The 26,017-nt window shown below is 35.3% G+C and overlaps 2 protein-coding genes across 5 annotated transcripts in view; both read right to left on the reverse strand.

Annotated features, from left to right (window-relative positions):
• LOC127877413 (multiple epidermal growth factor-like domains protein 11) overlaps positions 1 to 13,725 on the reverse strand; it is a 21,722-nt gene extending 7,997 nt beyond the window's left edge. Inside the window, exons 1-4 of the mRNA XM_052423269.1 lie at positions 13,696 to 13,725; positions 8,133 to 8,246; positions 7,001 to 7,135; positions 3,075 to 3,209 (exon numbers count right to left, since the gene is read on the reverse strand). Coding sequence (XP_052279229.1) covers positions 3,075 to 3,209; positions 7,001 to 7,135; positions 8,133 to 8,232 — 370 coding nt within the window. The 5' untranslated portion in view covers positions 8,233 to 8,246; positions 13,696 to 13,725. The remainder of the gene's footprint in view (positions 1 to 3,074; positions 3,210 to 7,000; positions 7,136 to 8,132; positions 8,247 to 13,695) is intronic.
• LOC127877412 (uncharacterized) overlaps positions 1 to 26,017 on the reverse strand; it is a 120,652-nt gene that overhangs the window by 87,856 nt on the left and 6,779 nt on the right. Inside the window, exons 2-6 of one of the 4 annotated variants that reach the window (XM_052423265.1) lie at positions 19,255 to 19,407; positions 17,997 to 18,215; positions 16,957 to 17,196; positions 14,705 to 14,818; positions 12,040 to 12,153 (exon numbers count right to left, since the gene is read on the reverse strand). In XM_052423265.1, coding sequence (XP_052279225.1) covers positions 12,040 to 12,153; positions 14,705 to 14,818; positions 16,957 to 17,196; positions 17,997 to 18,215; positions 19,255 to 19,407 — 840 coding nt within the window. The remainder of the gene's footprint in view (positions 1 to 12,039; positions 12,154 to 14,704; positions 14,819 to 16,956; positions 17,197 to 17,996; positions 18,216 to 19,254; positions 19,408 to 26,017) is intronic. The other 3 variants (XM_052423266.1, XM_052423268.1, XM_052423267.1) reach the window with 3 other exon arrangements.

A 26,017-nucleotide genomic window follows, 5' to 3' on the forward strand; every position in this document is an offset into this window, starting at 1 on the left:
GAAAACATTAATCTTTATATACTAAACAATATATTGCAAGCATCGTTCGTATTCAAACTTGTGTAGTGATGCTCAATGCACTTTATACCATGAATATACATGTAACATATTAACTACGAAAAACATCAAGCGGCAGATGCAACAATTAAACCGTAAAGCAGCACGTTGCCCTTTATGTATGAACAGGAACCAAATATTTATTAGTCTGCCACAGCACCAAAGCCAGAGACGAAACACACGAACAACAAATACAATACTAGTAATAAAACTTAATGAACATCCAATCTGTCACCAAACCTTCTTTATAGCAACGTGTTTAGCTTACGAATTTATAACGGACGATTCAATTTTTTTTAACTAGTACATTGCATCCAAAATTTAGCTATAATTAATACATCCATTGATTAAATGCATTACCGGAGGATTATCTCTTTTTTATAATGTAAACTTAATTCACCACTCGATAGCACATTTACAAAGAGTAACACCATTTGTACACAATTATAAAAGTAAATATTATTGTGATTCAATTTGTATTTACCTTGATCATTATTTGTGTTAAAAACCGTAAACAACATATTATTTATTATTTGTCATTATAACCATAAAGCAGAAAAAAAAAAGAAAATGATATCATTTTGACGGTGTTGTTTATGTAAGCTACATACAATAGCTATTTGTTTAATACAAATTAAAACATTGTTCATGGAGAGTTTAACATTAAGCATTAGGATTCACACAGTTAAAAGCGCACTCAAAATGTCATTTGTCAGAGATGTATTAAAACATATGTCTGTTTGAAAACTTGGTAAATTATATGTGTTCATAATGTGTGTAGGAAACACATTTGATATCTGTTAAATGAACAGCACTTATGAGCTACTTACAACTAGAAATGTAACCGTTTTGCCTGATACACCCCGAGCATATTGCTTAATCAGAGGACATCGTTAGTTCGATTTATAGTCATACGGTCATACAACGAATTCCTCTTATTGTTTTCAAGATATGCCCGGCCAACATTCCATTATAAAATGGAAAAAAGGACAATAAGTCAAAAATGGAGATTTTTGCATTTATTGAGCAATTACCTAATTTTATTTTCAAAGCAGAAAATAACTTTATTTCAAATATACTTGACAGTTTCTAAGTTTAACGCAAATACATAAATGTAGTACTAAGTTTGTGCAGCTATTAAACAATCGAGTATAGAGGTGTTTATAGATATTTACACAAACTTCGTTTTATCTCACATGTCAACAGTGTGTCAAGGTATATATGGAACCGTTTCGTATGTCATTGTAATCAATAAGATAAAATAATAATAATTATAACTTCGAAGGAATACAAAATAATACAATTTAGATAATAACCGTGTATTTTATTAAACTAGAAACGGCTAAATACTCAGTTATATTTATAGCTGATGTATAAACAACATATATAGCAGCATATGACAGCTACAAATTATGATTTTATTAAAAAAATCAAATAAAGTTAAAATGTTTTAATATAAAAAATAACATATAACACAATTATACATTAAAATGCGCATAACATTTGCGAATAGTGATTGCTCATAATACAAACATTCCTAATATGAACATATCAATTTTACTTTCTGTAACTAATGACTATGTGGACAAGCTTTGTCTGACTCTATTACGAGCTTTAATATAGTTGCCTCTTATTTGGACAAGTTTAGAACATTTCAACAACAAGATCATCTTTGAGGTTCAGTTTTTTCATATCACTATTCATTTAGAAACAACACATTTTTTTAGAAACACTCATAAGAAAACTGCATAGCTCTTTTTGATTTTAAATCTATACGTTTTCAAGTTAGTTAATTAATATATTAAGTGCTGTACCGTGCGTTGTTAGTGTTGCGATTGACATCCCGCTTTAATGAAGTGTAACGCCCTGATAAATATAGACGTTCACCGTGTCTTTGTAATAATTTCCATACACTCACATCAGATTACGTTTGGTAGCTTCTTGTTTACGGAATACAATAATTTATTATAATCAGATTTAAAACTCTAAGAAACAAAACATAGCGTCCCTTTTACAAATCCGGTTGTATCTTTGTATGTTTAATGTTCTTACAATATATTTTAATAGCATACACATTCATAAACATGTCAATCCTATTATTTGATTTTAAGTTTTTCCTACATTTCATCAAGCTGACGATGTCAAAATTAATAATTAACGCAAACGTATTGAAGGAATAATCGCCGTTCATATCAATCTTACCTACGGGAAAAATTAAAACTTTTCTCTACATTGACACAATAACATCCGGATAGTGACCGACAACATTTCACATGTTTATCCGTTGTCACATTTACATGTTGATGAATAATTTACGCCAAAGTGATGTGAAATGGGACCGACAATTTAAACAGTTATAATTTTATTTATAATTTAGGATCGTACATTAGTGGGAGTTTCTCTATGAAAATATAATTAATTAAGCTAAGACTTATGTATTTAGATATATTAGCTATCAAGCTTATTGAAACGCTCTTGCGTACGTTTTCTTTATAGAACCAGTTTTAAGTGTCTTACGAGAGCGATCTAAAAAACGCCCCCTTCCCCCGAGATCTATACCATAAAAAATACGCCATAGCGACCTTTGAATGTTAATTGTATGTACGTAAAAGACCAAATACCACATCAATGCAAATGAACAGACTACAGTCAACTATAAAGTGGCATATTTAGTATGCTAGCTGTCCGTAAATGTGCTTGCACGTGTCATTCAATGTTTGTCTACGTAATATAAACATTGAAACATATTTTAACATATTTCAACATATGCAGGAAGTCTACATTATGCTGGCATAGATGATCTTTTCATCTTACCATCGCTAGCTTTAAAGTTACACCACCCAGGCAGTTAAAGTTTGCTCTATAAAGCCAATGCCAATTTAGGAGCAGTTCAATAAAAAAGCGAAAGAGATGGTATATTTGTAATTTGTAGTCGATAAAGTACTTTTAGTAACAATTAAGTATATGTAAACTTAGTTGTAGCATAAACGTAAATCATGGACGCAATACATGCTTACGTGTACAGAAACCATTGTCAATAGTGTACCCATCGTGGCATTTAAGAGACCCAACGCACGATCCAGTGACGTGATGACACGTGTCGCAGTGACAGTCCATGGCGCAGCTTTGTCCGTAGAAGCCAGTTGTGCAGGCTGTGTTACACAAATAGAAAGACTATCGTTTGCATAGTAGTGTAAGAATCTATACACCTTTCATTTCCACAGGACGGACGATTACCCGTCGACGCCGCAGAAGGTATATACATAGCAAGTTTTAACATTTGATTTTTGGGCATATTCATTTTTGATCTACGGGGCATGGAATACAGTACATTGTTTCATAGCAATATATTTTACCTTCATGACATAATTTTTCCGAAGGAAAATATTTGTACACTATTTTCCGTACAAGTCCATATAAAATACATGAAAACTTAGGTATTTATAGATTTTTACGGAAAGTAAATAATTCACATTTGAGAGTGCCATAATACAATTTGACAAGTCAAATATAATTTACTCGACCTGTTTGTTAAAGAGATGGATTTTTTTCAAATATTGTCTGCATCCATTTAATTATAATCATCATAGAAAACAAATTAAACATGGAAAAGGGTCATTACGTCAGTACTTATTAATTTGATGGACAAAAACAATCGCTCACAAGCAACCTTCTTTCTTCAAGGAACATGCATACACGTTTCAAAAACATGTGGAAATGAACCGAAGGTAAACATGTCAGAAAAAAAAATATAATGTTGAAACTATGCATTACACAAACAATAAATATGTTTAAGCTAAAATACAATCGGCATTGAAATAATTGTCAGTGTTGTCTTAAATAAACAAGTACAGGATAGAGATTTGATCCCCGATTATTGCTCACAAGCTATACATACACTAAAATAGCTTGATCACCATTACAAATAGTTAGCTTTATCATAATTTATATCTTAACCGTTAATAATTCGATCATATCCGCTCATCCACACCGATCCAATTTTCATAAGAGAAACTATCCATAACACTACAGTACTGTTAATTGATTTAGTAGCGGAAAGGTAAATTTAACGAAAACTTTAATTAACATTGAAACAAAATAAAAGCAATCGTATGTTTGTCATTTCTCTTTACCAGTCAAATGAATTAATGAAGTTAAACGGTATATTTAATGTACCATTCGTATTGTAACTTGTGTATGGCTGCTAAGGTCTTAAAAATGAAGGATATATATTTCGACATATTTCAGATATAAAAAAGCTTATTTTAAAACCACGTAAAGAAAAAGCTATAACGGTGAAAATGTAAATAAGTCTTAACAAAAAGTACAGCGCTACCAACATTTGACGATACGCGCATGTATTTAGTAAAAGCGTTTGTCTGAACACAGCCGTGGTTTATTTATAAACAGAAGCCCTCTCCTCCGAGCAATACTTGACACTCGTCATCTTAAATTAATTCATTTGTGGGTAAGACAGTTTCAAAATGAAGTACTATTTATTCACAATTATGAGAGGAAACATACTATGATTCAATTATATATTATATTTCCCTATTTATTTGAAACATATACCAATTAAAATGAATCGTTCTGACAATAAAACATGAACAATTTAGTAATTAGCGGATATGACGGTTTCATACAACTTACTACTTCCTACTTCCCAGTCCGTTAATTGATATTAATTTGACACTGTGGTTTTGCATACTACATACAATAGTTATAAGTTATAAGAGAAAAATCAATTAAATCGTCCATAAATACTGTAAACCATTGAAGAACGTTAGCATTTCCTTCACGTGGATATTTGCGTAATTCTATTGGAAGTCACTTTCCCGCTGCACATAATTATCGCAAGAATCTAAGTCAAAGCCATATTTGAAAACAACGCCAAGCAACGAAACAAACATGTGAACCTTTTGAAATTCGCATCTTTATAAAGGTGCCTAAAATATCATTTTGACAACAATTATCATACAACATGTGTACGTTGAATTTAAATACATTCTTTAAGTTAATACTGTTCTTAGGGAACAGATTTTCACAGCACTAATCAGCCAATTACATCAATCACTGTCACTCTTTTTGCTGAATTGTGCAGGCAATAACTTTGGCACTTGTGCACGGTACTTTCTCTAACGAGATTTAAATCCAAATGAAGTATAAGAAAATTATTATTTATCATCGCAGTGGTGGGGTATAATAATCAGCTGAAATCAAACTCCAAAGAAAGAAAGAATTGCGTAACGTTAAAATGCTCATTTATTTCTGCGAAATGTGCTATTTTTTTTTTATTCCAGGGTTAACGTAAGTTGATCAAATCTGGAATCTGTCTAAACCTAATTTCTATATACTAAATACTCCGAGCAAGTGTTGAAATGTCGAACACACGATTTGTCTGATTGATGAATACTGCGAAAAAAAGCAACATTTGACGTCTTAATTGGACTTATATAACTGTAACAATAATGCCTTTAAATATGCATAATCTCAGCAAAGTGTCATATCAAGGAAGAAACAATTCAATCGTTTTTCGTATTAACATATTTTTAAATAACTGAATGGAATATGAAAACTGCAGTTATAGTTAACCTGCCTTTTCTTAACCCAAACAGCGCATCGGTAATCACATCATTGATTTCACATCATCCTAATATTTGCTGGTTGAGTAAACAAATAACAATTTGGCAAAGTTACACAAAAACACGATTCCTTTATTAGTACTATCATATGTTATATTAATACCTCTTTTTGCTTTCGAAATATAACCCGAACACAAATATATATTAACATAAACAAAGAACAATCCATTTTAAAAGTACACAACATTTGCCCTTAAGAAGATCAATCTTATTTAATCTTTGCAGTTTGGGAGTAAAACGATAAGCTTTAAAAACTCAAAGAAGTGCATGTGTATCTTTGTATGTGAAGTGTTTTTAAAATCTATATAGCATGCACATGATTAACATGTCAATCCATAATAATAAATATGAATAAAGTGTTCCTACATTTGATCAAACTGGCGATTAGATAAGTGACGATGTTAAAATGAATAAATAAAGCAAACGCATTTATTGCATAATCGCAGTTAATGTCAATCTTATCCACGGAACAATTAATACGTTTCCTTACATGGGAACAATAACATCCGGATAGTGACCTTAAATTGCACAAAATTATTCGTCGTCCCAATGCCATGATGATGATCAATTTATTCCAAAGTGATGTGGAATTTGATCCAAAACATATATAGCTATTATTTTATTTATAATTTAGTATCTTACAGTTTTGGAAGTTTTTATATTAACGTGGCATATTTATTAAAGCTTTTATTTATGTATTTAGCTTTATTTCTCGAAAGCCTAAAGCTTTTTGCAACTATCTCGAGTACGTTTTCTTTATAGAACCAATATTTGGTGTCTTAACAGAGAAAGATAAAAAACACCCTCTGATATTTACACCCTACCAAATACTCCACGGAGACCTCAGTGTGTTCATATTCATATCTTTGAATGTTTATATTATGTAAGTACAACATCAAATGCCACTTCAATGCAAATGGACAGACTACAGTCACCTATTAAATGGCATATTTAGTATGCTGGTAGTCTGTAAATGTGATTGGATGTGCTATTTAATGTTTGCGTACGTAAGATAAACATTAAAACATATATGAATATATTTCAACATATGCAGGAGGTATACATTATGCTCGTATAATTCCCCTTTTCATCTTACCAACGCTAAAATTAAAGTTATTCCACCCAGGCGGTTAAAGCTTGCTTCATAAAGGCGATGCCAATTTGAGCAGGAGTTCAATCAAATAATCAAAAGAGACGGTATATTTGCGATTGGTAATCTTTGAATTAAAATGAGTAACAATAAAGTATGTGTACATTTAGTTGGAACATTAACGTAAATCATGGACGCAATACATGCTTACGTGTACAGAAACCATTGTCAATAGTGTACCCATCGTGGCATTTAAGAGACCCAACGCACGATCCAGTGACGTGATGACACGTGTCGCAGTGACAGTCCATGGCGCAGCTTTGTCCGTAGAAGCCAGTTTTGCACGCTGTGTTACACAAATATAATATCGTTCAACAAGTTGTGTGTAATAAGAATCTATACAACTTACATTACCACAGGATGGACGATTACCCCTAGACGCATCAGGTCATTCTATACCGCAAGTGGTAACATTTGATTATTGGGCATATCCAGTTTTGACCTAAGGGTATGCAATACAGTATATGGCTTCATAACAATATCTTCAGCCTACTCGGATACGACAGGTTAGCTACAGGAGCTCATCCATCGATCAAGTTGGCGACAAAAGGAACAACCATAGGAATATTACAAAACGATGGGACAGAAACCTGTTATTCTCTCTATATTATGTATTCTTTGTGTATGGTTTACATGTCTCTTTCGATCAGATAGAATGGAATCGAAATTAAATGAATAGTTTGTGTTAATGTTGATTTATGTTTTTGATTAATGTTGGACTGTATCGTAGGTTCGACCTGCTTTTCAAGCCATTTAAAAGCTAACATGCTTTGTATAGTAAATAATTAAACTGAATTACTTATGGTAATACAGTTACAGTTTTATCATAAGGTGTGACTTTTGCCTCGATTATAGTAACAGGTTGCTTTATAATGATTAACACACTTGCAATTGATTGGAAATTCTTGTAAAGGATAACAATATCTACTATGTTATAAAACTTCTACAAAATTTATGTAAGACCTTTTCATGCCGGATATTTAAAAAATGACTGAGTATATTCCTTGAAGAAATGTTTGAATTTTCGCATTCACCTTCGCATTTGAGACCTAGCATTTATTCACAAACACCGACGTACCATACATAATTTCAACGTCCTCCATTAAAAAATTATTTCATGGACAAAAGTATGACAGTCTTTCCTAAAAATCGTATATTTAATCTACGGTCGTTAAGTATCTCATTGAGCCAAGTCATTTTGACTTGCCCATTGCGTGCAATGACCGTGCAACCTTCCCAGAAAAAGTGTTGTTCAAATTTAAGGACAGCACAATAAAACTCACCGTCATCACAGTTGGTTCCCTGCCAGCCCGGTGCGCACGTACAGTTGTACCCTCCGAGGAAGTTTGCGCAAGTGGCTCCATTCTTGCAACGGTCCTGCATGCACTCGTCAATATCTTAAACATTAGATAAACACATGGGAAACATATGTTGTTCATATGAAGCATTTAACAAAAACTTGGAATTCAACGCGTGTGATGCAATGTATATCAAATAAAAGGGCATCAACACGAAACTCACCGTCACCACAGTTGGTGCCCTGCAAGCCCGGTGCGCACGTACAGTTGTACCCACCGAGGGAGTTGACGCACCTGGCTACATTCTTGCAAAGGCCATGCAAGCACTCTTCAATATCTTAAATATTAGATAGACACATGGGATACATATGTTTTTCGTATAAACTTAATTATAGAACACGTGGAAAACAATAAGTACAATTCAAAGTACGTTTGAAGAATGTTAGAAACCAATAATGCTTTTCTTAAGTTATTTGCGGTTTGCTTTTTTCTCTTTTTGTTCTTAAAAATGGATGTTTAAAATGTATATCTTAATGACTTTAAAATTTCAATCAAGTCTTACGAGCAGCCTCGCGCTTTCATATTCTCCCAAATCATTAAAAAATAATGCTTCAGACAATAATTCGAATGTATACACAGACGGGGCTGTCTTTGTAAGCCTTAAATCCTGCAAAATATGGTAGAAGAATTTAAACATCGTTTAAATATTTAAATATTGAAACGTCGTCCGCTTTAAAATTTGGTCTTGCTGAAACACATTAAGCAAACGGTGAGGTGCCATGTCATGGAAATGGTATAAGCTACTACTTCGATTTAATTATTAATGATTTCCCAAATAAAAGTAACCCATATCTAAAATTATTGTATTTAAAACTTCCACGAAAATGTGTTTTTCAAATAAGATGATATCAACATGAAACTCACTTTCATCACAATTGATTCCCCGCCAGCCCGTTGCGCACGTACAGTTGTACCCGCCGGGGTAGTTGTCGCAGCCGGCTCTATTCTTGCAAGTTTCAGCAGTGCACTCGTTGATGTCTTAAACATTATAAAGATAAACACATGGGCAACATCTGTTTTTCATATTAAACATAAAACAAACAAGTAGGAAACAAAACGTTCCATTCAATGTATTTTTTTTGAAGAATGCTAGTACCCATCATGTTTTCCTTTGGCTAGTTGCAATATATTTATTTTGCTTCTTCTTAAATCGTAAATGTAACCAACGATCGTTACGTCTTGTGCGCGGTATTGTAATGTTTTACTTCTACCAAATCCTTACAAAATTATGCATCAGACAATAATTTAAATATATGTTTGAGAGTATGCAGAGACAGTGCCATCTTTATAAGCATTCACTCGCTTCAAGATAAGGCATCAGGTTTTTAACAGCATACACAGATTAAAACATCGTCCGCTTTAAAATTTGGTCTTACCTAAAAATACTAAGATAAAGGTAAGGAATGCCATGTAAAAAATGGTATAAGCTACTACATCAATTTAATGTCAAATAGTTTAACACAATAAATACTACCATCCTCCCCTGAATAAACTAAGATAAAGGTGAAGAATGCCATGTAAATGAAATGGTATAAGATAATGCGTGGCTTTAATGTCAAATAGTTCAACATAAAAAAATTACCCCCCCCACCCCACCTGAATTGGGGTAATGAAAACTTCTTCAAAAATGTGTTTTTCAAATAAAATGGTAGCAATATGTATCTCACCGTCCTCACAGTTGGTTCCCTGCCAGCCCGTTGCGCACATACAGTTGTACCCACCAGCGAAGTTGACACACCTGGCTCTATTCTTGCAAGTGCTAACAGCGCATTCGTCGATATCTTAAATAATTAATAAATAAATACATGTGTTTTCATATTAAACACTTAATAAACACGACGGATACAAAACGTTTCAGACAAAGTTTTGTTAAGAATGTTAGTAACCAATCATGTTTTCCTTAGGCTAGTTGCAGTATATTTACTTCGCGTTTCCCCAACCCGTAAATGTAACCAACGAGCGATATCGTAATTTTAACGTCTGCAAAATTCTTTCAAAATTATGCATTAGGCAATAATTTGAACAGATATTTGTAAGTATGCAGAGACAGTGCTATCTTTAGAAGCTGTCAATAACTTCAATCTGAGGTATTAGGATTTTAACAGAATACAAAGACTAAAAAGTCGTCAGCTCTAAAATTTGGCCATGCAGAAATACATTTAGAAAACGGTTAGGTATGCCATGTCAATGAAATTGTATAATATACTAATTCGATTTAATTTTAAATAATTTAACACACTTATTATTACCCCTTCTAGAAATTAAGGTAATGAAAACGTCATCGAACATGTGTTTTTCTCATAAACGGTTATCCATATGAAACTTACCGTCATCACAGTTGGTTCCCTGCCAGCCCGTTGCGCACATACAGTTGTACCCACCAGCGAAGTTGACACACCTGGCTCTATTCTGGCAAGTGTTAACAGCGCATTCGTCGATGTCTTAAACATTATATAAATAAACACATGGGATATATTTGTTTTCATAACAATTATTAAATAAACACGTTGAATACAAAAACAAACACTAGAACGTATATCAATTAAAGGGATCTTTTCACGCTTTGGTAAATTGACAAAATTGAAAAAAGTTGTTTCAGATTCGCAAATTTTCGTTTTAGTTATGATATTTGTGAGGAAACAGTAATACTGAACATTTACCATGGTCTAATATAGCCATTATATGCATCTTTTGACGATTTTAAAACCTAAAAATTATAAAGCGTTGCAACGCGAAACGATTGAATAATTTGGAGAGTTCTGTTTTTGTCGTTAAATTTTGTGAAACTACAAAGATTGCTTATATAAGGTATAAAATACTTCACATGTATGTACTCGGCGGAATAGCTCAGTAGGCTAGAGCGTTTTTACTTCAGTACTCTGGCAGGACTCCAGGGGTCACTGGTTCGAAACCTGGTCCGGGCAATGTTCTTTTCCTTTTTTTAATTTTATTCTTGATTTTTTACTGGAGCTTTTACGATACAATGTTTACATTTATCGATATAAAGCATTTAATGAATAAGTTAAAAAATGCCAAAATCTGTGAAAAGGCCCCTTTAAAACGATAGTCACATGACACTCACCTTCATTACATTTGGTTCCCTGCCAGCCCATTGCACACGTACAGCTATACCCACCAGGGGAGTTGACGCACCTGGCTCTATTCTTGCAAGTGCTTACAGCGCATTCGTCGATGTCTTAACCATACAATACATAAACACTTAGGTTGCATGTGGTTTTCATATAAAACATGTAATTAACACATTATATTTAAAAAAACGTTCCATTTAAGGTATTGTTTTAAAGAATGTTAGTAACAGATCATGTTTTCCGTAGGCTAGTAGCAGTATATTTTTTCGCTTCTTCTTAAATCGTAAATGTAGCAAAAAATCGTTACGTCTTGTGTGTTGTATTTTAATCGTATTTCTACCAAATCCTTAAAAAATTTATGCATCAGACAATAATTTAAACATATGTTTGAAAGTATGCAGACAAAAAGGCACTCTTTATAAGCATTCAATTATCTCAAGATGAGGCATCAGCATTTTAACAGCATAGAAAGACTGAAACGTCGTCCGCTTAAAAATTTGGTCTTGCATATTAAACGCCGCCCACCCTATCTGAATTGGGGTAATGAAAACTTCTTCGAAAATGTGTTTCAATTATCTCAAGATGAGGCATCAGCATTTTAACAGCATAGAAAGACTGAAACGTCGTCCGCTTAAAAATTTGGTCTTGCATATTAAACGCCGCCCACCCTATCTGAATTGGGGTAATGAAAACTTCTTCGAAAATGTGTTTTTCAAATGAAACGATAGCAACATGAATCTCACCTTCATCACAGTTGGTTCCCTGCCAGCCCGTTGCGCACATACAGTTGTACCCACCACGGGAGTTGACGCACCTGGCTCTATTCTTGCAAGTGCTAACAGCGCATTCGTCGATGTCTTAACCACAATATGAATAAACTCATGGATTGCAAGTGGTTTTCATATTAAACATTCAATTTACACATTAGATTAAAAAAAACGTGCCATTCAAGGTATTATTTGGAAGAATGTTAGTAACAGATCATGTTTACCGTAGGCTAGTAGCAGTATATGTTTTCGCTTCTGCTCAAATCGTAAATGTAACAAAAAATCGTTACGTCTTGTGCGTTGTTTTGTAATTGTAACATCTACCAAATCCTTAACAATTTATGCATCAGACAATAATTTAAACATATGTTCGAAAGTATGCAGAGACAAAGCCATCTTTATAATCATTCAATAACCTCAAGATGAGGAATCAGGATTTTAACAGCATGCAAATACTAAAACGTCATCCTCGTTAAAATTTGGTCTTGTCTAAGAATATAAAGATACCGGTGAGGCAAGCCATGCAAAGGAAATGGTATAAGATTACACTTCTAATTAATTTCAAACAGTTTAACACAATACATATATACCAACCTTGAATTGGGGTAATGAAAACCTTTTCGAAAATGTGTTTTTCAAATAAAAGGATAGCATTATGAAACTCACCGTCATCACAGTTGGTTCCCTTCCAGCCCGTTGCGCACGTACACTTGTACCCACCAGCAGAGTTGTCGCACCTGGCTCTATTCTTGCAAGGGCTAGCAGCGCATTCGTCGATGTCTTAAACATTATATAAATAAACACATGGGATTTATTTGTTTTTCATATCAATTATTAAATGAACACGTTGGATACAAAACAAACAATAAGAAGTTTATCAAATAAAAGGATAGCATAATGAAACTCACCGTCATCACAGTTGATTCCCTGCCAGCCCGTTGCGCACGTACATTTGTACCCACCAGCAGAGTTGTCACACCTGGCTCTATTCTTGCAAGTGCTAGCAGCGCATTCGTCGATGTCTTAAAAATTATAAAGATAAACACATGGGATATATTTGTTTGTCAAATCAATTATTAAACGAATACGTTTGATACAAAAAACACAATATAAAGTATGTCAAATAAAAGGATAGCATTATGAAACTCACCGTCATCACAGTTGGTTCCCTGCCAACCCGTTGCGCAAGTACACTTGTACCCACCAGCGGTGTTGTCGCACCTGGCTCTATTCTTGCAAGGGCTAGCAGCGCATTCGTCGATCTCTTAAACATTATATAAATAAACGCATAGTTTACATGTGTTTTTCATATAACTTATTATATGAACACCTTGGTTACAACACAAACAATAGAAAGTATATCAAATAAAAGGATAGCAACATGAAATTCACCGTCATCACAGTTGGTTCCCTGCCAGCCCGTTGCGCAAGTACACTTGTACCCACCAGCGGTGTTGTCGCACCTGGCTCTATTCTTGCAAGAGCTAGCAGCGCATTCGTCGATGTCTTAAACATTATAAAGATAAACACATGGGATATATGTTTTTCATATTATTTATTCAATTGACACTTTAGATACAAAACAAGCAATAGAAAGTATATCAAATGAAAGGATAGCATTATGAAACTCACCGTCATCACAGTTGGTTCCCTGCTAGCCCGTTGCGCAAGTACATTTGTACCAACCAGCGGTGTTGTCGCACCTGGCTCTATTCTTGCAAGTGCTAGCAGCACATTCGTCGATGTCTTTAATAATAATTGAATACACACATTGGTTACATGTGTTTTGCATATAAAACATTAAACAAACAAGTTGGAAACAAAAAGTTCCATTCAAGGTGTATTTTTTTAAGAATGTTAATAACAGATCATGTTTTTAGGCTAGTAGCAGTTTATTTATTTCGCTTCTTCTTAAATCGTAAATGTAACCAAACATCGTTACGTCTTGGGTGTGGTATTGTATTTTTTACTTTTACCAAGTCCTTGAAAAACTGTGCATCAGACAATAATTTAAACATATGTTGGAAAGTATGAAGGGACAACGCCATCTTTATAAGCATTCAATTACCTCAAGATGTTGACGCACCTAGCTCTATTCTTGCAAGTGATAACAGCGCATTCGTCAATGTCTTAACCATAATATAAATACACACCTTGTTTACATGCACTTTTCATATTTAACATTTAATAAACACGTTTGATACAAAACGTGCCATACAGAGTATTTTGTGTGTGAAGAATATTAATAACTGATAATGTTGTTATGAGGCTGGTTGCAGTATATTAATTTTGCTTTTTAAAACGTAAATGTAACCGACGATCGTTACCGTTGTGCGCGCGGTATCGTATTTTTTTAATACTACCCAATCCTAACAAACTGATGCATTAGACAATAATTTAAACATACGTTCGAAAGTATGCAGAGACAGTGCCATCTGTATAAGGGTTCACTCGCTTCAAGATTAGGCATCAGGATTTTAACAGCATACATAGACTGAAACGTCGTCCGCTTAAAAATTTGGTTTTGCCTAAGAATACTTAATAGTTTAATACAATACATATTACCCCCCCTGAAATGGGGTAATGAACACTTTTTCGAAAATGTGTTTTTCAAATAAAATGATAGCAATATGAATCTCACCTTCATCACAGTTTGTTCCCTGCCAGCCCATTGCGCACATACAGTTGAACCCACCACTAGAGTTGACGCACCTGGCTCCATTCTTACAAGTGCTAACAGCGCATTCGTCGATATCTTAAATAATTAATAAATAAATACAAGTGTTTTTCATATTAATGATTTCTTCTGTGTTATTCGGATTATCAAATTCGGGGTAAACAGTATTTGGTATATTAATATTATTGTGAATATTGAAACAGTCTGCCTCTTCATTTTTGCAATTGAATAATTGTCCGCCTAAATTCATTTAACGGTATAAGCCGTCAGTCCGAAAACCATGATCGGCACCAGGACACCATCATCATCTGTACATGGAATGTCCAAACCAAACATGAGACCAGTAAGGCAGCGCAAGTAATCGCAGAGATTAGGAAATTCAACCTCAACAGACTATGAACAAGCGAATCAAGATTGAATAATTTTAGGCAGAAGCGTCTTAAGTTCGGTGAGTTACTTCAATTTTCGGAACACGTACGAGCATGAGGATACAGACACATCAAGGGAGTAGCCCTTTTGCTTGCCAAGTCATGCACAGATAATATTAATAAGGACGGAGACGCACTGACCACGGATCATGATAGCCCTTTTCCATACAAAGAAAAGGGGAATCAACATCAGCATAATCCAGGACTTTGCCCCGACAAACTACAGTGAAGAGGAAAAGAATGACAACTTTAACAAAAGACTGACAACTATCATACACGATAGGCCAAAAAGGAACAGCATCATTTTAATCGGTTACTTTAACAGATCGGCGGTGACAACCGAGGATATAAAGAGATAATAAGTAAGTAAGGGCTACGTAAGATGGATGACAACTGTGAGATATTCGCCGACCTGCACATTCGCGACCAACAAGCCGGATTCTAAAATCATGAGATCGTGCACGGATCAGATCGAAACCCCGCGCATCATTCTGCAACCATACATCGGGTGCTTCCCACCCCTTCCATCAGCAGGAGACAACAACTTATTTATAAACTTGGATATTTTATCAAAGCAAATTACCTAAAGAACACTTTTGAAAAAACTTTTGTCATGAATACATTAAAAAAAATAACATTGAGTTTATTCGTAGCCATAATTAATATTGAGGGCAAATAACTTCAAATGTATTTCTTATACACATGGCTTATATATATGCTGCGCATGTTTATGCCTGCTTGGAACTACAGTGAGGTTAATATATTACTCTTATTTGTTTAAATTACATTTTTCTATCCATGTAGATATTACATAGTTGTAAAATGTACCTTTACATATTTCGGTATGTACGACATTAAGTATCGTAATACATCGAAATGGTATGCATGTTACTGTCCATCATTTTCGTAGAATGGTTACACCATGTTTAAATTTAAAAACTGCAATTAAACATAGAAATACGGTGAATTTTTTTTACAGTTCGTCATTATATGCTTTTTGTTTATAAAATATTGCTAAAAACATAATTATTTTTAATTAATTCAAATTATCTTTTTAATTTAAAATAATATATAGATCTATATGTACTTGAAAAAACTAAAATAAATGAAATGAAATTAAATGATGATAAAATCAAGAAAACATTAAAATTCTTTCTCAAAGAAAAAAGGCATCGAATAAAGTATTGAGGTGGTGTTTAATAAGTAAAATAATGAAGGGCTAAAGTGATCGGTAGCGTGACTTTTCAGATCGCAGAGTTTAAACATGTATTAACTAAACGTATCAGTTTTAAGTACATGTATATCCATATAGTGTATTATTGGTACGAGATGACTAATTTAACTTCAGTAAAACAAATATACATGTGCGACACAGCATATAAATGCGGTCTCAAACTTTGGAAAACGCTAGTGTTCACGTAATATCTGTATCGTTAAATTGGACGTATCACGGAATCAATTTGTATTTTTTTAGTTGTTTACGATACATAATCAGAAATTAAACGTTATATGTCATCTAGGTTATATGTACTGATATGGCAAGTTGTTAGAGAAAGCAGTGAATTCTGTGATTAAAATGATAACTGGTAATGCGTATTTTAAATCGTTATAAGGGATGGAAAGTGAAGTATTGAACAACACAAGTATATTTATATTTCAAAAGTTCAAGTCTGGACTGCTCCATCATCGGTCTGTGATAATCGGTCGGATTTAAAAAAAGTTAAATCAATAATTAGATTTTGCAGGTTACTATATTTAAGAGCCAAAGTAGGAAAATGAGAAACATACCTTGACTGACATACACGTCACATAAAACAAGCTGTGTACGAGTTTTCAGCAGTTCAATGCGGATGGAGTTTCCCACAACGGGTTTCTTACAGAACACTCTCAGGACGGCATGGGTACCACTTGATGGGAAAGGTGGGTCGTCTCCTTGAGTCTCATAACAAAGACTCTCATTTGACCACATGGCCATATCTGAGACGTGTGTAAGGTTTGCAACACTTACGCGGTACTGCGACACATTTGCTGCAAAAGAAAAATAGTTTAAGAGTTTTCTGACGGATAATCCTTGTAGTACGCTATGTCGCCGAGTAGTGGGGATATTGTGAGAATGGTAGAGGTTTAAAATACCTCAGAATCATAAGAACTTTACAACAAGTTTAATATTATCCTTTGGAGTTATTTCAAACGTGCAAAGTTATGACAGCAATATCGAACTTTCCAAAACCGGGCTCGAAAAAAGTACTCGCATTGGGTGACATCTCTTGGAATAAGAAAGCGCAAGCGGCTTTAAACATCCATCTTAGACAAGAGACCAGACATTTATGTGGAGGAAATATTGTTTGAAATTTTGAATTGAAAAAACAAACATGTTTTATTGCTCATGTGCCCTACATATTTATAGATCGGAACCTTACACATTGCATGTTGAGGACCATTCAGCAATACTTCCTATGAAGTTCAATAATAAGAATCCTAGTAGTGTAGCAGGAGGTGCCTTTCAACGTTTTATCGCACGATATTATTTTAAATATCGTGCCTTATGTGTGTAACGGAGTGAACTCTTTATATAACTTATAAAGAGGTTCACTAAATGATCACATTTGCAAATTGATGCACTAACCCATAGGTGAGATGTCGTTGTATCTTCTTTGTCAAGTTTCATCGACATTGGTCACAGAAAAACGGCGACGCTGTTTAAAACACCGTTAACAAGACGGACATAGGCCTGTCACTTAAGTTCACCTGCTCCGAATGCATCAGCTGTTTAAACACTTGTCACATAAAGAGTTTGTAAACGCTTTTTTAAATACTGTATCATTTACCTGCATACTTTACGTCAACGTGAAACTCGTTATATGTGAATGTGACATAGTAAGGGAACCACAGTTTCCACCAGGGTTGTCCAGTCTCTAAGTCTGCTTCCAGTGTTGAGCTGCACGTTGTGTTGCTTAAGTCAACGGCCAATTTGGCGTATTTGTGACTGGAGCGCTTCAGGCTGGTTGAATGTCGTGCCGTTGTATTAAAATTGCGGGCAATATCAACTGCAAAAACAGATATTACCGTATACGTATATGTTAGTTTACATTAAGAAAATTATAATGATTTTATTCATTTATGATTATTAATTTAATTGCAGGATAATGATTTTATTCATTTATAATTGTTAATTTAATTGCATTAAACTTATTACAAACATTCAAGTGCTTTTGTTTTTATATGTACAAAACATAGTTATCAACTTTATAACTGTCGTACCAATATCTGTTTGTTCTATCTTTGAGGTTATTATAAATTTGACTTACTTATTTTGTTTTGTTACATGTACATTTTTATCGTGTATGATAATGCGTGATTTAAGAGTTTTAATATATATACATGAACATTTCATTCCGAGTAGACGCATCTGCAGTATAGTACACCTTATTTTGCATTTACGTGGCTTTTACGTATGATGGCAACGTATGACAGAAAGGCTGACACATGTTAAAATTGTCTAATTGGCGACTTTTTGGTCGTACCGGTGGGTATATTTTTCTTTCTTTCGAATTGGCGGATTTGAAGATCGCCAAAACGCCAAAACACAATAACGAAATATATACGTGCCAGAAAGACAAAAAATGCGACAAATGTCCTTATCGTCATTGTGTCGGGTATATTTATCGTTCGTTCGTGTTGGCGTGGTGGTTGGGGTAAAGGTCGCTATTTATATGACAACACGCTAGAAGCAAGAACGACACAAATGACTTTAAATGTCATGATAATCGTATCAGTGGCTTGTTGTTTATGGGAGCATATTTAACGTTCTATTTGTGGCGTTTTACGACTTTCTGAAAACCCGCCAATAAGCTAGAGCAATATGGCAGAGATCAGCCCCTTTAGAAACGACAATATCTAAAATATGCCCCTTGTCCTTAAAGAATTTTCTCCAAAATTTCAAGATAACTTTGGACAAACCTCAAAAGAAAGCCCATTTTAGGCATCGCCAAACAAGTAATTAACAGTTTTAAGACCGTATAAATAATTATCAGTCAAAATATCAGGCCACACATATTAAAAATCTCTTTAAGAATATATATTTACCGTACTGACAACCTGGTCCGAACATCCCTTGTGCGCATCCGTTTTGGCATGTCCCGTTCTGACCGCATTTTTCGTTGTCCCGACAATGACATATTCGTGAGCACTCGTCCCCGAACCTGTGGATGCCAACATCTTTATCGAGGCATGGCCAGCCTGTGAGGAGTGCGATGCAAACATTTTAGAAGCCATTAATTGTAAGAACAAAGAAACTCAAGCTTCATGAGCATTTGAATACTTTCAGTATCGACACGATTATTTAGATTATAGAGTATTGCGTTCATCTACGCTTTCCGGACACGCTTGTTTAAGTGGTCAAGATCATCATTATTTACACAGCCCTAAACACCAAAGCTTAACCCGCAAGACTGTAATAGCAATATAACAGAACCAGCGATTTTCAAAATCAACACCGGTTAGACGCATCGGAAGGCTAAACGAAACTTGAAACAAAATGAGCGACTTATTCCACTAAAGTATAATTTATTCATGTCTGTGTCCATGGTGCTTGATCTGTTTGTGAAACAAAATAACACAAAAACGATTTACCGCATTTATTTTCAATTGTGTAAATTATATGCTGCGAAAAAAAATGTCTGACATACCCAGAAAACTATGAAAAACGTAAACAATACAACTAATAAGTCATGAAATTCCATTCCACAAAGGATCATACCACACCGATTTTCAAGTATTCTTCATAAAAAGTAACCGGGCCGGCTATCTCAGTCTTAGAACCCTAGATAATAAATCTTCAAATCCCCGACCCGGCGACATAACCTGTGTGGGCACTGGTCATGGTATTTATACGACTATGCTCCCCTACCTCTGATTCAAGTTAGCTGTCCGTTTCTTGGATTGGTGGGTGCATTTAGAACTGATAACACAGCTGTCCAAGGAAAACAAGCGAGTAGGTGTTTTAGGTAAATTTTTATTATAAAGTAATTTATGCAATTTATGAAATACATATTAATCTAAACTGTGTTGTGTTGTTTTATTGTTTAACCAATATCTGTATATTAAGGTAATTCAAAACGTATTTCACGAGTATTCGATGGGAAAATAAATTTAGTCAGTTGTTTATTCGATTTAGTCGTTAAAGTTGTTTTTCTCTAGGTAAAGATAAGATAAGTTCACCTAATCCATACAGTTCACGTTAATAATTTGACTAATACTCAGATCACTCCTCCCTTTTCCCGTGCACAAATAGGTTCAATGTCGATCTCGTGCATCGAATGATTGCTATAGTCATTCGATGCTTTACTTTCAAAGATTCCACATCTTTGATATATTAATGATTTTTAATAATATTAATAAATATATATTTCAGGTAAATGTGTTTATTAATTTCATTATGTTCGTTGTTTTAATTATATTTTGTATTGCTTGTATTTTAATGATCACCGTCGGATTATGCATTACTTGTATTTGTCTATTATTAATATTGTTAGTGAGATTCGATGCTTAACTTTCAAAGATTCCACATCTTTGATATATTAATGATTTTTAATATCATTAATAAATATATATTTCAGCCAAATTGAGTTTTCTTCCACGATAGAACCCACAAAATAACCTACCGGTAACATTGGCGCCCAACAAGCCGTCGTGATATTCAGGAAAACAAGGGTTGAAGTATTTTGATCAACGCTGTATCGTCGAGCATCATTATTTGCTCCAATTGGCCAACTACGCCTTCGCTATTTGACATAGTAGATACATATTTGGGAGTTATTCCCAAAGAGACACTCGACTGAATTGGATTGTTTAGTGACAACACGCGTTTGCTGAACGTTCTATGGTCTGTCTGCTCACGGAGAAACCGTTCCCGGGACATTCACGGTATAAATGTGCACACATTAACTTTTACGTACGTACGTCAACGTCAGGATTCTTCATTCTACGTTACCAGGATTAGATTCGCCGTTCAGTCTGAATAGAGCATTGACACTGTAATTGAACTTATTACATAGTGTATAGGACTAAGTATATTGTTTTGTTTATTCTTTGCTGATCCGACGGATTTTGGTGAGTGTATTGTTTTGTTTATATTTGTTTGCATCAATTTGTATGTTATTTGCAATTTTGCGTAAAATTAATCACTAAGTCGACCATCGAAATTATAAAGTATACTTCGATTTCAATTTTACGAAATTTGGCATATTGGTCACGGGTTATCTTGGTGTTAATTTCAGACGCTACTGCGAAACTGTTTATTTAGACGTATTTGATATACTTGCTTCATTGTTTACATTTTAAGCTAAGTTGGAAAAGAACGAATATCTAACTTGTCTCGTTCACTAACCGATGTATTAACACCGTTTTACTTAAGCACGCAATAATCAGTACAATTGGTGTAATCCAGTACAGCATAGCTTCAAATTCTACCAGTAGACAGACTAGTATAATGGTGTTATCCCTAATTAATTATCATTCAGATTTATATCCTTTACATCTGTCCAGATAGTCACAGTATCGGGTTCGATTTTAAGTATTGTAAACAAGTATTTCATATTTCTGTGGACGTTATAGCATCGACAGCAATATAAACCAAATATTCTTATACCAAAATTGTACATGAAACCATGCATTTTAATGCATTACGTGTATAATACACTGTATTTGTATTATACACATTGGTAATTCGTCCTGATTTTCCGCATTTTGCACGCGAGAGAGTGACGCGCGTATCGCACTATAAAATTGTTAATTTCGCTTGCTGTTAATTATAACGGAATTAGCGCGGTTGATAGCGTTTTAGACTGTCAAGCGGGAGAACTGAGTTCGATTCAGGATACCGGCACGTAAAATCAAATTTGGAAACTTCCAAATAAATTGAAATAAATTGACCATATTACAAATAAATTGAAAGAAAATTAGCAAACTAAGTGCGTTTGAAAATAAAATTAAATAAATCAGCGTTTCTCAAAGCTGGCAAACGGAAGTGCAATTCAGGGGAGATAATGTGTGTAGATTACGAGCAAGGACAGTGAAATAATTATACTGCATCATTTGAAAGTTTGAAAGAAGTATTTTTTTATGTTGCAACCAACTTCGTACGAAACGTGAGGTGATCGTGAGGTTGCTGTGATAATATAGTGCTTTAAGGAGATAGTGTTGTCTTAAAAGAATAGTATTTATTGATAGTAGTGCTAGTTGTTGATTAGTATAAAGAGGCCTCTACATAAGTACATAAGTAGATATAAGTATTGAGTATAGATAGTAGACAGGTTAGGCTCGCACGATGAGTTTAGAACAGTTTAGAAATGTGAGTGAAAGAGAGGAGAGATTGCAGAGGAAAAATATAGAAAAAGAGATGGAAGAAATAAGGCACGGTAGACAATATATCCAGGAGAGGAATCGTACTCGCCTGAATGAATCGGTCCATGCATGTGAGTCCCCATTACGAACACAGGAGCGAATTACGAGTAGTTCCAGACAACAACGTGTTTCGTCTTTTGTTCCATTACACGAGGGAGAAAATCTTGAACATTTGGACAGATTTCTAGAAGAAGCACGTATGGTACTACGGGAAAGAATCAATAGCCTTGGATCAAATGTCGATGACCTCGTAACAGTTGATGAGTACGTTGATGACACCGAACAAACGCAAACCAAGACGTTTGAACAGAACAAGTCTGCACAACAACAGGAGACGGAAACAGACAGCAGATACGGACGACACGCACACATTATCCGTAACAGAGAAGAAAATGTACACACAGAAAGGGAATTAGAATTACGACGGCGGCTTCTGGAGCTAGAGGATCGCGAAAGCAAACATCGGGAAAGAGAAGAGCATATGTATGAATATTGAAAACGGAAAGAGTTTGACTTACAACAAAACGAACGAGACATGAAACATAGTTTTGAGAGCAGAGAAGAGCGATTATTATCTCAAGAAATGAAGTTAAGAGATATGGAAATCTCATTATCTGAGAGGATGCAGAAGCTAGAATGCAAACTTGAGATGCGAGAGAATCGTACATCGGACGGTTACTGGAAAAATGAACGAAATGAGACAGTGGGCAAGGCGTCTGTTCTTGAACATAGCCTAAAGAGAAGATTGACCAACTTCAGCGTAAAATCGAAACTCTTCAAAAAGAAAAAGCAGCATTAGAACCAACATTACCAGATGCTGACGTTTTACGCTACGGCAAAACGCTAATGGAAAAGGACGGCATGAGAGATGCCACAGAAATTAATTTGAACATCTCGTCATTCTCAGGAGAGGTACCAGTACCAAGGAGCGAATCGTCATTCGAGGATTTCAAATTAGAGGTAGACAGTTTGAAAGTTATATATGCGGACCACGTTGTCAAACAAGGCCTTCGCAGAGCACTTAAAGGGCAAGCCAAGAAAAAGATGCTTCATATGCGTGCTGATACGACGGTTGATGAAATCATGACCGAACTTGAAGACAATTTCGGAAACGTCGCCAGTACCGACACATTACTATCCCGTTTCCTCAGTGCAGAACAGGAAATTGGCGAGTCCGTTACACAATGGGGTTTACGACTCAAAGAAATGCTCCTTCAAGTAATCAGAAAGTCCAAGATTGATGAAGAAGAGAGGCGGTCCATGCTAAGAAAAAGGTTTTTGAGAGGCCTCAAGAGCGAAGAATTAAGAAATGCCACCAGGGTTCACTTCGAAAATAATGTAACTTATGAAGAACTACGAAATAAGGTTCGCGAAGAGGAATTCAAGGTGAAGCTTCTAAAGGACAAGGATAACAGAAATAAGGTTGGGAAAGTGAATCAGCTAGCTGTTGAGACAGATGCTTGTCAAAGTACCGAGTTAATTCAACAGCTAATGAAGAAAATTGAGAGTTTCGATCGAAAGTTGGAAGATTTGAAAAAGGAAGGACCTACAGGTCGGCAGATAAGCAATGATAGAGCTGCAAATAACATGTGAATACCGACAGAGGGGTTGATAAGGAGACGCCCCAATTATTATCAGAATAACCGGAATAATGATCATACTGCCAACCCCGATAAATCCACGAAGAATCAACCTGTATCAAAGGAACATTTAAACTAACAAACGTCGACATTGAGGGTCGAAATGACAACGTTTCCGGTTCTGACCCCAAACGACAAAAATGTAATTTATTTGATAGGCGTATCGGTTGTTCCAACGAATCCGATATTTGTATTAATTGCTTACGTACCCGGGCTTTGATTGACAGTGGAGCGATGGTTACGACTATTAGTCAAAAATGTCATGAACAAATGGACCCAAAGCCATTTCTCTATACCTTAGAAGATTTACAGCTGTCAATCACAGGAGCTAACGGAACTGAACTTTTGTTTATGGGATACATTGAAGCAGCCATATCAGTTCCAAATATAAGTGAAGAAACATTTGACGTACCCGTTTTGGTAGTGCCCAATACGGAGTACAATATCAATGTGCCAGTCATCATCGGCATCAATGTGATACGACACCTTCACTCACTTCCATTAGAAAACCTATCTGAGGAATGGAAAGCAGCTGTAATGGCTACGTGTCTGGCGACGAACATAGGCTTGGTTGTTTTTACGAACAAATCCACGGTAGAACTACCACCGTACGAAACGATGACGATATCCGGTTTAGTTCGGAAGTCAACACAGGACTCGGCCGCTGTTACTGAGCCATCAGAGAAGGCGTCAAGTCGAATAGGTGTATGCCCGCGTGTTGTTCGCCTTGACAACCGAGGAAATACTGCCAGAGTTCCTGTCCGCATTTTCAACTTGTCAGCCAAATCCATTAAAATTGTCCCTAAAACCGTCCTCTGTGAATTGCAACCTGCAAAGGTACTGCGCTCATGGACACCAGATACCGCACAGACACCATTAAACGCGACGTGTGCAACACAACAAACAAACAAGGACGATAGGGATAGGTTCTGTGATAGTTTGAAAATTGATATTAATCATTTAGAACCGGAACAACAAGAGCAACTAAAATCCATGTTGTTTGAAATGAGGGATGTTTTTTCGTCAGGGCCGTTAGATCTGGGTTATACCGATCTCGTTCGCCACAAAATACGGCTAAGTGATAACGAACCATTTAAAGAACCTTACAGGCGCGTACCGCCTGGACTCATATATGAGGTTCGTGAGCATGTGCAGGAAATGTTGGACATCGGCGCTCTTCAGCCATCATCTAGCCCGTACTCATCCAACGTTGTCATTGTCCGGAAGAAAGACGGAACTATACGCTTCTGCATTGATTACAGTAAGCTGAATAGCCGTACCCATGCCATTCCCCGCATTGACGACACCATTCACCTCCTTTCCGGTTCCCGTTACTTCACTAAACTTGACTTGAAGGCGGGGTACTGGCAAGTAGAGATGGCGGAAGAAGACAAAGAAAAAACCGCTTTCCAAGTAGGCAGTTAAGGCTTCTTTCAGTGTAACCGGATGCCATTCGGCCTCTGCAATGCCCCGGCTACATTCCAACGATTAATGGAGCGTTGTAAGGGCGAATTAAACCTAAAAGAATGCCTCATATACCTTGATGACATCATTGTTTTCAGTCATGATTTTTCAGAGACTGTTCAAAGACTTAAAGCAGTTTTACAAAGTTTAAAAGACCATAAGCTCAAACTAAAAGCCTCCAAGTGTGAATTTATGAAACCGGAAGTGATATATCTAGGTCATTTGGTCTCAAAAGACGGTATCAAAACCGACCCAAGTAAGATCGAAGCGAAACTTAAATGGAAAGTACCGACATCTATCAAAGAGGTTCGAAGTTGTTTAGGATTCGCCGGTTATTATCG

Source organism: Dreissena polymorpha, chromosome 4, assembly GCF_020536995.1.
Source record: "Dreissena polymorpha isolate Duluth1 chromosome 4, UMN_Dpol_1.0, whole genome shotgun sequence".
NCBI classification, from domain to species: Eukaryota; Metazoa; Mollusca; class Bivalvia; order Myida; family Dreissenidae; genus Dreissena; species Dreissena polymorpha.